At 43.6% G+C, this 15618-nt stretch overlaps 1 protein-coding gene and 1 long non-coding RNA gene across 6 annotated transcripts in view; one reads left to right on the top strand and one right to left on the bottom strand.

Annotated features, from left to right (window-relative positions):
• LOC120404898 overlaps positions 1-353 on the top strand; it is a 20472-nt gene extending 20119 nt beyond the window's left edge. The window contains exon 3 of the long non-coding RNA XR_005598242.1: positions 298-353. This is a non-coding gene — a long non-coding RNA (uncharacterized LOC120404898). The remainder of the gene's footprint in view (positions 1-297) is intronic.
• USPL1 (ubiquitin specific peptidase like 1) overlaps positions 1-15618 on the bottom strand; it is a 26454-nt gene extending 10836 nt beyond the window's left edge. Inside the window, exons 1-5 of one of the 5 annotated variants that reach the window (XM_039537901.1) lie at positions 15601-15618; positions 15285-15375; positions 6765-6931; positions 6101-6229; positions 4374-5028 (exon numbers count right to left, since the gene is read on the bottom strand). In XM_039537901.1, coding sequence (XP_039393835.1) covers positions 4374-5028; positions 6101-6229; positions 6765-6863 — 883 coding nt within the window. In that variant the 5' untranslated portion in view covers positions 6864-6931; positions 15285-15375; positions 15601-15618. Of the gene's footprint in view, positions 1-4373; positions 5029-6100; positions 6230-6764; positions 6932-9793; positions 9933-15284; positions 15496-15600 lie in introns of those variants that run through there. The other 4 variants (XM_039537887.1, XM_039537917.1, XM_039537910.1 and 1 more) reach the window with 4 other exon arrangements.

Genomic DNA, 15618 nt, shown 5'->3' with positions numbered 1-15618 from the left:
CATTCTGCCCCCTCCACCAAGTGCACCATGTCCTCATTTCCTCTCCCCACCCCCCCAAACCCCGAGCCGCCTATATGCCGTGAAATAGCTGATCGCAGCGGGCGGGAGGCACAGGGAGGATGGGGGATATTTGTTAAGGTTTATCTGCTGTGCCAGTTTAAAAAATGCTTACATGTATCAGTCATACCATTTTACTATTATAAGGCTTTTTAGCATACAGTGCGTTTTCAGGTTTAATTTCCAATACGTTTACAGGCTTTTCACATAAACATTGTACTTTTTTTTTTTTTAAATCAGGGTTGACATCAAAATCAAATTCATCAGAAGGCTCAACATTAACACCAAATTTGTTGTAAGTGAATGTTTACAAGTTTCCTGGTCATACCATGCCTCTTTTTTCACTGAATCCCTTGGCTGGCCAGGTGTGTTCTCTGTGTTAACAGCTATCGGGCCAATCTTCCCCCTCCCTTGTCAGCCAGGTAGATTGAAAGTTAGTGTCTGGGTTGATACAAATTCTCATCTACTACCAATTTCAAGACTGGACACTCATTCTTCCTGTCAGCAGGACTGGGTCCTGCCTTTCTCTACAGCAAAGGATTCCTGTAAGCAGGTGTGTTCACCAACTGCAGCCTCTCTGTGCTATGAACATCTACACAGACACTCTCCTGTATGCTTGCTTGTGGATCCACCACCAGCTTAGAGACTGGACTCTGTTTTAAAGAGATACCAAACAAATCCCAAGTGTCTAAGGGTGAGAGTTTGCCTGCGGTCCCCTGCATCCTTTTGGGTTCAGCCATAAGTCTGTTCTGCTCTGAAAAACCAGTAACCAATCTTTCCGCAGACCCTGAGTTACAGACTGCTTAACTCAAAGAATCAGCATGGAGAACATGCTGGCCAAGCTCAGCCATTTTTTTAACAATTTTTTCCCCATCCGAAACCTTCTCTAGGCTATCCACACTGGATCTTTCTAAAGTAAGGCCAGTGGATTTCTACCCCTCAGAAAGACTCTAGCAGTTAGGAACTGAAACAAGTCTCCTAAACAAACTGTTGCTTTCTCTATACTGTGATTCACCTTGAGTTATCAATCAACTCACTTCCACACCCATCAGTTACAGCAAACTGCTTGCAAAGATTTCTCTCTTCAGTAATCTTTCTAAAGGCTAGTCTATACTGACAACGCAGCGCTTTAGTGTGCCTTGTGTGGTTGCAGCACAGTGCTCCCAGCGCTCTTAAAAAAAATCCTACCTCAACAAGGGGCACGGCTCCCAGCACTGGGGCAGTTTACACTGCGCTCAGGGAGGTGTTTTTTCACATCTGAGCCAGAAAGTTGCAGCGCTGTCAATTGCCAGTGTAGACAAGCCCTCAGCAACAATCCATCTTTTATCTGCTCTACAAAAGCATTGCTCTGTGGAGCCACAAACTCCTTCTGAGTTTTGCTTACACCCAGAATCAACTCTGGCACATTAGAGGATTTTCACATAACCTCCTTTCAGGCAAGTTGCTAAACTCCATGGTTAAAGGGTTGGAGACACACTCTTTCCCTCTGCCGCTTTCCTCACCAGCAATATGCAGGTTACCACACACAAGCTTAGGAATACTTCCTTTCTGGGTTTCAGTTAAGTCTAGAACCACCTCTGGGACAACTGAAATAGCCTATGGTGGCTGAGGATGAGAGGCACTTTCTATCTGCTCCACAAATGAAGGACTGGTGTACATTCTCCTTCATTAGGCACACTGCTATTTGCAATGTCACTATTCTCCATACTGAGAACAGGTAAGGCATAGGGATACTCATGTTTCACTAACCTTGCCTTCCCAAACTGATGATTAGACAAAGCCATCAGCTCACAAGGCTGCCTATGCTCATCTAAACTTTCCTTGCCTCTCTCCCTTATCCCAGCACCTATGGCTGTTTGCAGACAAATACTGGGAGAGTGGGGCACTTCCTTAACAGGCTGGTTGCCACTCCCAATGGACAGACAATTGGAGACAGTTTCTCCCTTAACAGATAAACTGCTGTTTTCCACAAGCAGTGGCTCATCATACTGAGCTACTTTAAGCAAAACACTTCTACTTGGTTCAGGCTTACTTCTACAAACTTCACTTGCCAGCAATCATCAACCACCAAAAATCTACCCTTACCTTCCCCTCAGTCAGGGTTTCAAACTGGCCATCAACATTAATCTGCTCTAAAGAAATGTTTTCCTGAGATTCTTTCTGCACTTCCTCTAATCCCAAACTCACTTCTGAGATATTAGACAGATATTCAGAAATTTCTTCACCATATAAACTGCTTTTCCGACTGGACAAACAGCTATTTTCCACACTCCCCAAGGCTAGAGAGACTCTCTTCCTTGTTATAGCATACCTAGTTAAATACAACTGCTTAGAATCATATACCCGCTCTTCAGAAATCTGTTAGTTACAGATGATACAGTGGATTTACCTTCATACTTTCCCTGGGACTAAGTTATGACATTACCCTAATTAAACAGTTACCACATCATTAGAAACTGGGCTTTCAGAATGATACAGTTTCTGCTGTTCTTTTAGCACTTCAGTCTGGAGTTTAAGTGTAGCAACTTCAGTCTCAGCTTGAGCAGCTCCATTTGCCTCCCGTGAGAGTCTCTCTCTCTCTCTCTCTCTCCAGCTTGCCTGGCTCTATCCTCAGCTTCTTTTTCCAGCTGGGCCAAAGCTTGCTTCTCTTGCCCCTGAAGTTCTACCATTTCTCTCATGCTGAATATGCCAGCTCTCTCACGGCTTGCAGTTTTGATTGTGGATCACTCATTGTGACTAATTTTAACCTTTAACATTGAGTTTTAAATTCCAATTTCGGAATAGTGTGGGGTTCTGATCCAAAACACAAATGATCTGGTTCTGTGGATCCTGGCCAGACTAAGCCAACATGACCTAATGATGCCTGGGGCACCCCTCACTAGAAATGCCAAGGTCAGGGCAGGCTGAAAAAGGGAGAGTGGATACTCCTAAGACTGGTGGGTAACACTGAAGTTAAACTCCCCAACCAGTCAAACTGTGCTTCTGATCCCCCACACTGGTTATCAAGAAGCAAGAAAAGAAATCACATAGCCCTCTTATTGCAGTCCAGTTCTCTGGCTCCCAATCAGCACCTAGGTCCAGTACAGTGAGAAGTTATTTTAAACTCTGCTCACATATACAACAATGTTCTTCTGACCCCAAAGTGTCAGCTGCTTTACCAGGCCAGTATATGTTTGGACCTTACCCAAAATAACACACTGCCAGCCAATCCTTTAGTGCCTAAAACTAAAGGTTTATTATAAAGAAAAAAGACAAGAGATGTTAAATGGTAAAGCAGTCACATACATACAAAGACTTCAAAGTCCTTATATCAGGTTCCTAGCAGTATTGGTGAGTTTGCTGGCTTGACAGTCCCTCTGGAATACATCCACAGGTTGGACAGGTCATTCAGTCCTTTGTTCAAAGCTTCAGTTTGCAGCAAAGTTCCTCCAGAGATAAGAAGTAGGACTGAAGACAAAATGGAGAAGGTGCAGCTGCCTTTGATAGTCTTCTGCCATGCAGCTTGTGTTTCCTGCCCAACACATGGCTTGGAAACCTTTTCTGTCCATAGGAATGCCCATGCATGCCTTGCTAAGTCATGAGGTGTATCCCTTGCCTTCTCTCAATGAGTCAATTGTATAGCTGATGGCCCCTAATGGGCCATCAAGCAGGCTAGGCAATGCTGATGCCAAACTGTCTGGGGGTGTCACCCATAAGCATAGCACACAAGTTTAAAATACATACATATCTATAATTCATAATATAAAGGTGATACAAACATATTAACAAGATCATCATATATGGCAAATTATAACTTTTTTCAGATGATATTTTACATGGTATGTCTGGCATAACTCATTGCAATTTTTCAATATTGGTATTCATAAGTCCCCCCCAGATTTCATACAGCGTCACAGCAAGGTTGATGGAAGAATTCCTCCATCAACATAGCTGCATTGACACTGAGTGTGAGTGAGAGAGAGAGAGAGATTGACCTAACTAAATCACACAGGGCATGAAATTATTCATAGCCCTGAGCGATGTAGCTAAGATGACCTAACTTGGAGGTGCAGACCAGGCCTCAAATATCTGCTTTTAAAGAGGGTGCATATTCACCCTTACATAACGTGCAGAGATGCCATTGCATAGTTTCACTAGTTACTGAGGACCAAGAAAATTACATCTTTATCTTGAATTCTATAACAAATTGCAGCTCACCTGTGGCAATCTTGAAATAGAAGGGAATGAAAACTTTTGCATACAAGTATGCAGAGGAATTTAATAGTGTATCAATATTCCTGTACATTCAAACTATTTTGAAATACAAAGTTACTCACCTTTTAGCTTATTTGTTTGGCAGGTATTCAAGAGTGCAGTCGCTTGGTTATATTTTGTAAACAGCCTCTGGATTACAGATTCTTCAGTGCAAGCTTCAGTCACAGCAATCCTTAAAGTTTTTAAGTGTACCAGTGCTGACAGAATACAGTCTAACCAACATAGAGCATATATGTTCCTCCACTGAAGACACAAATGCCCCAGGAACAATGAAGATTTACTTTCTGCATGCAAGATTTCAGATTTTATTGAACAAAGTTCAGAATTTGGGAAAAGTTCTGTTTTGGAATTAGAGTCAGGACTTTCTTGTGCACCACCAACAGTAATAGCAGTTGCCAAGTCCACATTATGCTCCAGAGACTCAGTCGTCCGATTATGTTTCTGCTGATCATCCGGTGATAAATCAGGTAGGCATGGCTGGGTCACACATAAATTATATCCATTACACTTGAGAACAAGATCAGTATTTAAAGTGTGCTCGGCATCTATCAAATTGTTGTTTGTCCTAGCTTGTTTTGAACATGATTTAGTGGGGGAAGCTGTAGGACTGATTTCAAAAATCTTCCTTTTTCTCTGAGTACCCTGAGTTTGATGATTTTCTGAATCAGCAGGAATTATTATGCTGTTTAATGGTTTATAGCCCAGAGGGTAGATGCACTGAAGGGAAGAAAGAAGATTACAGTGAAGTCTATAAAGCATTTCTGGGTGAAAAATTTGGAAGTTAATACAAACAGTGCAGTTCAAATAGAACACAGAACATTTGTTTATTGACATGTTATTAAAAATCATACAAAAATTCAACATATGCATTAAGGACTAGAAGTGCATTTTGTCTGATAGCGCTCTTATAAAGTCATTGCGTACTAACAGAAGGTACCTTGATTAATGGCAATAACCAATATAAGACTCTCTATATCCCTAGTTCTCTTCATTTCACCCTCTTCCCCAGAGACCTCATAATATTCCCAGGAAAGGATCCCATCTCCTATATCCCAGCTAATTCGTAAGGAGAAGAACTCTATTCCTGCAGACCTTCAGAAGCTGAAAATTGACTCTCAAGCCCTTTGCTCTTCCAGTCCCATCTTATGGGTATTTAAAAAGAAAACCAGAATTTACAATTTTAATGTGAAATTATATTTGAGGGTACGTTCAATTAACTTATGGGTAACAATTCTCACAAGACCACTGTAGCTTGTGAACAAACAAAAAACAACTCCCGCCCCCACAACTCCAACCATACCCAGCTATTAAAAACAAGAATTCAGCTAAACTTAAAAGAAACAAAAATACTTGGAAGAATGGACATCTACAGTTGTTTCCAAATTATTTGCAATCCACCCTCTGCAGATACAAGCCTCCCATCTTCCCTCCTGTGTGTTGGAATACTGGAAATGTGGAACAAAAAACAACAGCCTTGTAATTTGTTTCATACATACATCTTTAGTACTAAACAGGATGCCTTGTCTCACAAAGTACCCTTTGCTCTTTTCATGCAATTCCTGTAGTTTCAAGAACTTGTGACTAGTTAGTATATAAAGTATATAGTATATCTGTCTAATCACATGTGGATAATTGTCTAGCATATAAACTCATAGGGACCCGATTCTGAGCTGTATTGGGCTGTGGGCATCATTTGAAAGATAGCGAGTGCTCAGATTTAGAGGATGGGGTTGCTAAAAGATAAACGTCTATATACAATCCAACAACATAGAAAAAAATGATATAATACCTGTGGATTTTCACAAAGGAAAATAGACTCTTGAAAACTAATGCGGTAAGTCCGTAAAGCTTGTATCTGGCCCTTCTCTTTGCAGGCTGGGCAGCACTCATCTGACGTTACTTCAGCAGAATTACAGTCCTAAAAAATAAAGTGCATACAATAATATGCTGTTCTTAAAGAGTAAGGTATAAATGACAGCACTGAAAAACAATATTTTTTTTCTATAACCAAGAAGCTATGTATTTAAAAGTTAAACTTGACAGTTTAGGATTTGATCATAGCAAATAAAATATACAGAGGAGATGGAGCGTTCAAAATTAATTTGTCTCCTATCATTTTAAGTAAGAGTTTTTATAAGGTATTTTGTGTAAAAAGCTTAAGTATTGAAATGGTGCTCATTTTATTTGCACTGAACAAAAAGTTATTCACTGCCAGTGAATATAAACTCTGAACTCTCAAAGACAAATCACAGATCAAATGCTTTTGAAAATAATGCCAGTAAACAAATTCAAAGAGATAAGTGTATTTAAAACAGAACAATCTTTCGCCATTGCTATAAGATTTCCGTGGAAAAAATAATTTTGTAAATTAATTTGTAAAAGACCAAATTTAAAATCTCTCAAAAATAGAGAAAAATGAACTTTGCACACATGAAAAATAAGTTTCAACTGACTTTTCCCGAATACCCCACCATGTGGAGTGCAGATATCCCTATACCAGTCCCTTGTCCAATCACTTGCAAACCATTTCCAGTCTTCTGGGAATCCATCATGCTGTGCCATTGGCTAATTTATGTCACTTGTAACATTGTCAAGACCACTAAGGATTTTTCAAAGAACTCTGAAAAATAAGAAGCGAATACAAACAGTTAAATGAAAATTGTATTAATTTGAATTTAAAATCTGAATTAAGATTAAAGCATATTTTATATTTTCTTTGAGAAATCATGGTGCTTTTCCTGATTAAGAGGAACTGTTGTGCGTTTATAACTGAAACTGGAAAATAAAACAGCACCTAAATGTGATGTTCATATTCATTGCAAAATAGATGAATAATTTTATGCCGTGCTCCTGCAAGCGTCTCCACGTGGCTAACCCTGAGACCCATGCAGTGCCCTACTTATTTCAAAAGTGCAGTGCTCTGCCCAAACATAAGGGTCTGCCTGTGGAGAGCAATTTGCAGGATCAGGTCCTAAATGGGAAAGAAGGACTATTTTCTAAAGGTGCAGACTGACATCAGAATTAGCAGATGTAAAGAATTCACACTGCTGTTGCTCATCAAGCAAGGAGCATCAAATATCTGCTACAGGCTTTCCAAATGCTCAATTTAATTTGGGTCCATAATAAACTACAAGAAGTTGCTCCTCCAAATGTGACTGTTTGCCTCATAACTGCAGAAAGCAACTCTGAATGTTGCCAAAATCTGGATTTTTCCGACAATTCAAAATTACACGTTTACACTAGTAATTCAACAATGCTACAACAATACTCTCTCACATCTTACAACAGGGAGTAATATTTTACTATTGATATAGCATCTTTCATCCCAAAGAACTTCACAAAACCTTAGGCCTTGGCTACACTGGCGCTTTACAGCGCCGCAACTTTCTCACTCAGGGGTGTGAAAAAACCAAGTTACAGCGCTGTAAAGCACCAGTGTAAAGAGTGCCCGAGTGCTGGGAGCGCGGCTCCCAGCGCTGTAAGCTAATCCCCTCGGGGAGGTGGAGTACCTGCAGCGCTGGGAGAGCTCTCTCCCAGCGCTGGCACCACGACCACACTTGCACTTCAAAGTGCTGCCGTGGGAGCGCTCGTGCAGCAGCGCTTTGGAGTTTCGAGTGTAGCCAAGCCCTTAGAGTCAAATTTTGCCTTTTTCATACATGTAGGCAATCTCCCACAGAAGTAATTAAAATGTATGTTTCTATGGGCAGAGTTCAGTATAAGCCACATACACACATCAGAAAGCATAATCTACCCCTTACGCTGACACATTTATGCAGAAATCACTTCATCCAGCAGTGAAATTCATCCGTATCTATGATGAAAGGTAGCAGAACACAGCAATTTAGACAACAAGGTCCCAGTACTGCACCCACAAAAGTTAACTGAAAATTCCCTGAGTTCAGTAGGTGCAGGACTAAACCAAATGTGAACAAAATATCATATCCCTTTAAACTTTCCCTAAAACTTCAGGTAGGTGTAATGTAACTACCTACTTTGGATTTTGTCCAGGTCAATGAGGTTAACACCCTCTCTCATTCCAGGGCTATTTTTCTTTTTTAATGTCACATCTGAAACACCACTTTCCAGCAGCACAATGCCCCCTACAGCTACCATGCTGGGGCACTCATTTATTTCTGACTTAGAGGAAAAGGTGCTACCTACTAAATCACCAACTCCACTTCCTGCAGCACCTAAGGGTTCTTTGGAGTTTCATTCAAATACCAATCCAGCCCAAAATCGTTTAGTTTGTGAGGTGAGAGCTATCAGGACCACCACTTAAAAAAAAATACAACTACAGGCCATAAAAGCATTTATTCTCTTTCAACTCCACAACAGCAGTTCTGAAGACCACCATCATCAGTTATATGAAATTAAAGCATATGCATGTTGGAGAACGTTGGGATCAAAAATAAACTATGATCAGAAAAGTATAAGAAATAACACATTGCTGGACTCACTCAAGGTAATATCTTAATGAATCAACAAGAGAGCAGCTCTGCTGGACTACAAAGCAAGCCAAGCTCTCCAACTCCAATGGCATAGTATTACACCAAGGTACATGCTTTCACAGATTTATCATTATTACAGGGGGAAAAAAAGTCATGTCAGTAATTTTCAACTGTTTACCTCCCAAGATCAATATCAAAGCCTGGAAAAGTGTTAAGCAGAGCATGTACACCAATAAAAGCTTCCTGACTGGCTCAGAGACGTATAATTATTTAGTCACACTCCCCAACGGATAGCATTATCATCTTTCTAGAACATCTTAAAAAACCCTCCAAATCTTGTAATTCTTATGAAATTCTTGACCAGACTGACAGACATCTAGATATTTCTGATTAATAATTCAAAAATATGTATTACCTCTTGGTTTTCATCAATATTTATCCTTAGCTTAATAAATGTTGAAGTCTACCTCAGTGGAAGTCCTTATATAATCAGTGTTCCACTTTTCTCAAAAAGCAACTTCAGGTTCAAAAGTTTCCTGTGTACCTCACCTTCTCACCCAGTACTATCACCCCCCTCCTTTAAAAAAAACAACACTGAAATTCTATTTTGTAACATACAATCAAGCAAATCACAACAACCCATCTACAACAATGATACACTAAAACGTGTGTATCCATGTTATTTATTGCACATTTAAGAGTGGGTAAAGTATATTTTAACTACAAACATCCTTTTAGGATAGGGCAGAACTGAGTGGCCTCTGCAATTGTTTTTCTCTTCAACGCTTGCAAAACAAAATAAAAGTGTAACATCAGCTGAGATGCTCATGCATTTCAATCTGTGCAATGATGTTGGAGTGGCCTCCTCATAAGATATTGGCAATGCCATGTGAGAGGTTGGCGTACTGGATAAAGATTGGCTGCCGCTGACATGATGCACGGTGGAAAAGAATACTTGGAAATTGTTACACTTAATGTTGTCCTAGTCTCACCATCACCTCAAGTTCACAAAGACAGAACTAGAGGGCACCTACATGATGTATTTTCAGACTCACGAGGCCTCATTTGTAATCCCGTTCTCTTTTCTTTCCTGCTCAGCACGGGCACAGACCACTTGCCAAACATGGTACTAGAGCTATACCTGGCTCTTCCTACACTGATATAAGCAGACCCCTGCATTTAAGAAAAAACAAAACACACCAGTAAGGAGAGGAACACACTTTAAAGACTTGTTTTTTTTTAAAAAAACCCAGTAATTCATAAGTCATAGTTTACATCTCAATATATATCAAATATATCTGCAAATAGTAACACAAGCATTGTAAACTGAAATAAAAATTTAACACATATACTGTTTGCATTTTAAAACTATTACCCCAGTTTCTTTGTTTTAGAAGCAAGATGAGTTTATTCCGCAATATAGGATACTGAAGCTTAGTCTATACTACAGAGTTAAGCTGCCTTAGGTCAGTCTATGTCAACCTAATAATGTCAGTGTCTACACTAAAATGCTGCTTCCACCGAAGTAACCCATTACACCAAAAGAACTCCACCTCCACAAGAGGAGTAGCACTTAAGTCGATGTAGTTAAGGTGATGCAATGTCTGTGTAAACAATGCATTACTTACATCAGCTGTTGGAGCGCCCCGCCCCCCGGCAATCCCTTGACTGGGAGGTGGCAGCAGCAGTGGGAGCTCTCCCCCCTGAGCTCCAGCAATGACCATCTGAAGCCCCACTGCCATCTCCCAGTGATGGATTGGGGGGAGGAGAGCCCAAGCCTGGCCACCATCTGGGCTCTTCTCTCCCTCCCCCGCCAATTCCACACTGGGAGGCAGCAGCAGGGCTCCTGGCTGCAGCTCAATTTCACAGCAGGAAGCCTACCAGCTGTGAAACTGACATTCTTGTTAGTTTCATGGCTGCTATTATTTCACATTTTGGTTCAGGCTGTCAGTCCTGGAGTCTGGAGGAGGGAGAAGCACACTCCAGCTGTCAGTCCCACGTGGGTCTAACAGCTCAGGATGTCAGCCCTGGGGTGGGGGGGTGGGGCTCCTTTTGTGAGCCCCCCTCAGGCTGACAGCTGGAGCCAGAGCCCAAATATGTAAGAGCAGCTGTGAAACCGACAAAAATGTAAGTTTCACCACTGGTAGGCTCCCTGCTGTGAAACTGAGCCCAGTGCTGGCTCAGTTTCAGCTGTCTGCATGGGGGCAGCTCACAGCTGTGAGCCCCATGCCTACAGCTGAGGTTGTCAGCCACAGGGCTGCCTGGCTTCAGCTGTCTGTGTCTCACAATGCCCCACTTCAATCAGAGGAAGCACTCCTGGTGAGGACATGCACTGCCAACAGAAGGAACAAGTGTGGACATGAACCATCGCTTTAATTACCAGTGGCTGTATCATAGAATCATAGAATCTCAGGGTTGGAAGGGACCTCAGGAGGTCATCTAGTCCAACCCCCTGCTCAAAGCAGGACCAAACCCAACTAAATCATCCCAGCCAGGGCTTTGTCAAGCCTGACCTTAAAAACCTCTAAGGAAGGAGATTCCACTACCTCCCTAGGTAACCCATTCCAGTTCTTCACCACCCTACTAGTGAAAAAGTTTTTCCTAATGTCCAACCTATGTCAACTCAAGTTTAATTTTGTAGTGTAGATGCGCCCTTAGTTGGAATGTTTCAGCCCCAGATCTACAAATTAAGAGTCCCTTGCAGGCAAAGTACAAACTTAGGCCAAGAATCTGCATCAAAGATCCCAATGACCAGTTCATTGAATATCTGTGATATTCTCCTCTCTACTGTTTCAAGGAGAAAAGAATACCAAGAATAAATTTCCTGCAAATGATCTTGTTATTCTTCCTGCCCCCTCCCCCACTTTACTTTTAAAGTAATCTGAATCAGAAGGTATGGGTCAAAGAGGTACAGAAAGAAAAGTAAAACCACAATTAAAGCCCCAGTGGAAAAAATTTAACACTTATACTGACCATATTAACAACAAGGAGTCCAGTGGCACCTTAAAGACTAACGGATATATTTGGGCACAAGCTTTTGTGGGTAAAAAAAACCTCACTTCTTCAGATGCAACCCGACTCCTTGTTGTTTTTGTGGATACAGACTAACACGGCTACCCCCGATACTGACCGTATTATTAGTTATATATTCAGTTTTTATGCAAAGGGAAACTGGATAATTCATTTTTTCCCCCTTTGCTTGGAACACACAAGAAATCACTCATCAACTAACATATTATGATTTGAACAAACAATATTTTAACACATGGTCACTTCGGGAACATAACCACAATCTACTTTAAGTGCAAAACAAATGAGACTGTTATTGTTGATATTGCATAAGGGATAACACAGGGCCTGTCCTATCCTGTCTACACTACAGTTCAACTAGCCTGCCACAATCAAGATTCCTTCTAGGAAAAAGCAAACACAGGCCTTGATCCTACAAGCTATTTTCTAGATTCACACAGATTTGGGGTGGCAGGGGGGTAGGGAACTGTAATGAACTGCAGTATAAAGTAGTTCACAACACCATGCAATAGTCTAAGGCAGGTCTGCACATGTGGCCCGCGTGGGCTCATGTGCAGCCCACAGGGGGTGAGTAGGCAAGCGGCAGGGTGGGGCAAGCCAACGGCTGGCTGGTGGGCAGGCTGGGGAGTGAGGGTGAGCCAGCGGCAGGGGAAGCAGGCAAACTGGCGGTGGACAGGCAGGTGAGGTGGCGGCGGGGGGGCTGAGGAGATGACGAACCAAGTGGGTGGGCAGTGGTGGGGGGCAGGTGAGCTGGCCGTGGGGGAGGGGGCCTGAGGAGGTGAGCGGGCAGTGGGGGGATGACGAGCTGATGGGCGGGAAGTGGTGGGGGGGGCTTTATACTGGGGGGAGGAGGCAAGCAGCAAGTCGGTGGCTGACCCGTTCTACTGATCTTGTCTCTCAAAAATTGGTCCTTTTTTTCTCTGGGCTGGGGGTTGTCCCAATGCTGCAAAGAGGGTGTTCCCAAAGAAAGGTGCTTGCTTCTAACCCCACCCCCACCCAACAGTACGTCTGTTCTTCTCTGGTGAGCCACTTGACAAGTTTGATTGTCCTTGGTCTGGCTCCCATCCCTTCTCCAAGGGTTGCAGCTGTCTGGAGGTGCCTGCCTTCCACGCCTTCCTCATTCACACCTCATTCATTCAACAGGGCAATTGATTACCAAGTGGGGGGGAAGATCTTATTCAACTTCTAGCAAAAAAGACATTTTCTTTTACCTTAGTTATACTACCTTAGGGGTCCACTATAACATATTACCAAGGTTCAATACCGCTGTTTCGGTGTGGCGGTGCTGAGGAAGGAGGGTTTGTTTCTGCGGGGCAGTGGGGCTGGTGGGTTTTGGCCGTCAGCTGTTTTCTTTGGAGTAATATGACCCTTGCTGCTTTACAAGTTGTGCAGGCCTGGTCTAAGGGCTTGTCTACACTGGCAAGTTTTGTTGGCAACAAAACAGCAAGAGCACACACGCTACAATGGGACTTTTGTCGCAAAAAAAACGCCCAGCTTTGGCGACAAAAAACTTCCACCCCTACAAGAGACTTTTGTCTTTTCACCTCCCTTTATTGTGGACAAAGAGTCAGTGCAAGACACTGCTGATTGTTTCTGCCAGTATCCTTGCAATGTCTGCCCTGATTGCTCTGATCCGTGTTTTGATCTCTGCTGCCCTGCAGGCATGCGCCCCTCCCCTTTCAAAGCTCTGGGAAGTATCTGTGTGCTGCTCCTTTTGAAATCATTGGAATACTCCTGTTCTGCCCTGCACTAGGAACACAGCAGCAGGCAGACTGCTGCTGCAAGGGGAGGGGGACAGACTGCTGTGCTGCTTTGCCATTCCTCAGCACTGAGAGCTCACAGAGCTACTCATGATGTTGCTCTCAGCAGCTGAAGGGGCTGTGGGAGACAATCGAAAGATGAGCAGCAATCAGCTCTTTCTTCCCACAACACTCAACTGTGGGATACATACGCACATCGATGATGGGGTCCCCAATGTGGACATGATCTGTCGACAGAGGGAGCAAGTGTGAACACCCCTTGGAGATTTTTGTTTTGTCAACTTTTGGGTGTCAACATAAATTTTGTCAACAAAACTTGGTAGTGTAGACAAGCCCTAAGCATGCCCAGAAGCTCCAGCCACACTGCTAAAATTGCTTATAACATGGGAAATTATGGGATTGCTAGGACAGGTAGGGATTGAGCCTTTTATTGCCATGTCATCTAGACCTGGTCCAAGCAGGATTAGTTCACAGTGGTAAAAACAGCCCAGTCTATACCAGTGTACTCAACTGCAGCTGAAGAGAACAAAGGTGGGTGATTTTGGAAAAAGGTTTAGTGCAGGCACCCCCATATTTTAGGACCCCCAATCCATGAGGTTAACAAAGAGCATCTCGACATAATTCTAGCTAGCGGGGTATCAAATACATTTTATGGCAAAACTGTTATGTCAAGGTATTCTAGACTCTACCTCATCTACAAAAGCCAGTGAGAGTGTGTTAGGCTGTGTCTACACTGCAAGCAACACAGCTATAACGCAGATACTTGCTACAGCAGCAGAAGCGGTTATTCTGTTGTAAATCCACCCCCTTGAGAGGTAGAAGTTGGACCAGGGTTCTCAGACTTTAGTACTGGTGACCCCTTTCCCACAGCAAGTCTCTGAGTGCGACCCCCCTTGTACATTAAAAACACTTTTTTATATATTTAATACTATTATAAATGCTGGAGGCAAACCAGGGTTTGGGGTGGAGGCTGACAGCTTGCAACCCTCCATGTAATAACCTCACAACCCCCTGAGAGGTCCCAACCCCCAGTTTGAGAACCCCTGAGTTAGACTGATGGAAGAATTCTTCTGTCAACGTAGTGGTGTCTATACTCTGGCTGAGGTCAGCTTAACTGTCTCTCAGCGAATGTGAATTTTTCACACCCTTGAGCAACAGAGCTAGGTTGGCCTAGATTTTAAGTGCAGACCAGTCCTTAGAAACTGATTTCGATGGGATTATGTTGAACAAGTTCCCTGACTTGACTTCTAGCCCAATGTCCAGAGACAAGGGATAGATTCTAGGGGAGAAGAATCCCCTAATGTTGTAAACTGATGAGAACATAACCGAGCCTTTTACACATTAATGACAGAAACTACTAGCACCAGGATTAAACACTGTTTCAGCTGACACAGTTTGAACAGTAAAAGCAAGACCTTGAATGTGACATGGCTATTGGCAAGAAATAGGCAGTCGGCATTTGAAAATACGCAGAAGTAAATAGTCACATTTCAGCAGTACCCTATATAGCATTAGTCTCCTGGAGCCAGGGCTGGTAATGAGCCGAAATGAGTCTATACTGGCCCCAGGATGTGTGCTGTAACCCAGGGCAGTCCCCACGCGTTCAGCAAGCCCCAGCCTGGCCTGGGAAGCGTCACCACGAGGCGCACTAGACACGGTCGGTATTTGCGGCAGGTCCCAACCTAGCAGCCGGTCTCCCCACCACAGGGGAGGCCCGGCAGCGGCTCCAGCTCACCTGCTCACGCCAGCACAGCGGGTCCCGGCTTCTCCCCTTCAGCGGGCGCGGCCCGCCCCGCACTCCGCGTGGCCGCAGGCGCCCATGGTGTCTGCAAGCAAAGACAAACCTCGGCCTGAGCGGCTAGAGGCAGGGCCCCGCCCCGGCACGGCCCCGGGTAGACACGGCCCGCCAGGGCCGGCTCACCACAGGCCGCGCGGGGCAGTTCAGGCAGCTGCCGCGGGCCCGGCCACGCCCCCCTCCCCGCGCACCGGCACCAGGCGCACGTGGGACCCCAGCGGCTCCTCGGGGGGGGTTGCTCGCGCCCCTCACTTACCGGCCGCTGCAGCGGCGC

Source organism: Mauremys reevesii, linkage group 1, assembly GCF_016161935.1.
Source record: "Mauremys reevesii isolate NIE-2019 linkage group 1, ASM1616193v1, whole genome shotgun sequence".
Classification (NCBI taxonomy): domain Eukaryota; kingdom Metazoa; phylum Chordata; order Testudines; family Geoemydidae; genus Mauremys; species Mauremys reevesii.
The sequence above is the reverse complement of the archived record's forward strand: the minus strand, read 5'-3'. Positions and strand labels throughout refer to the sequence as shown.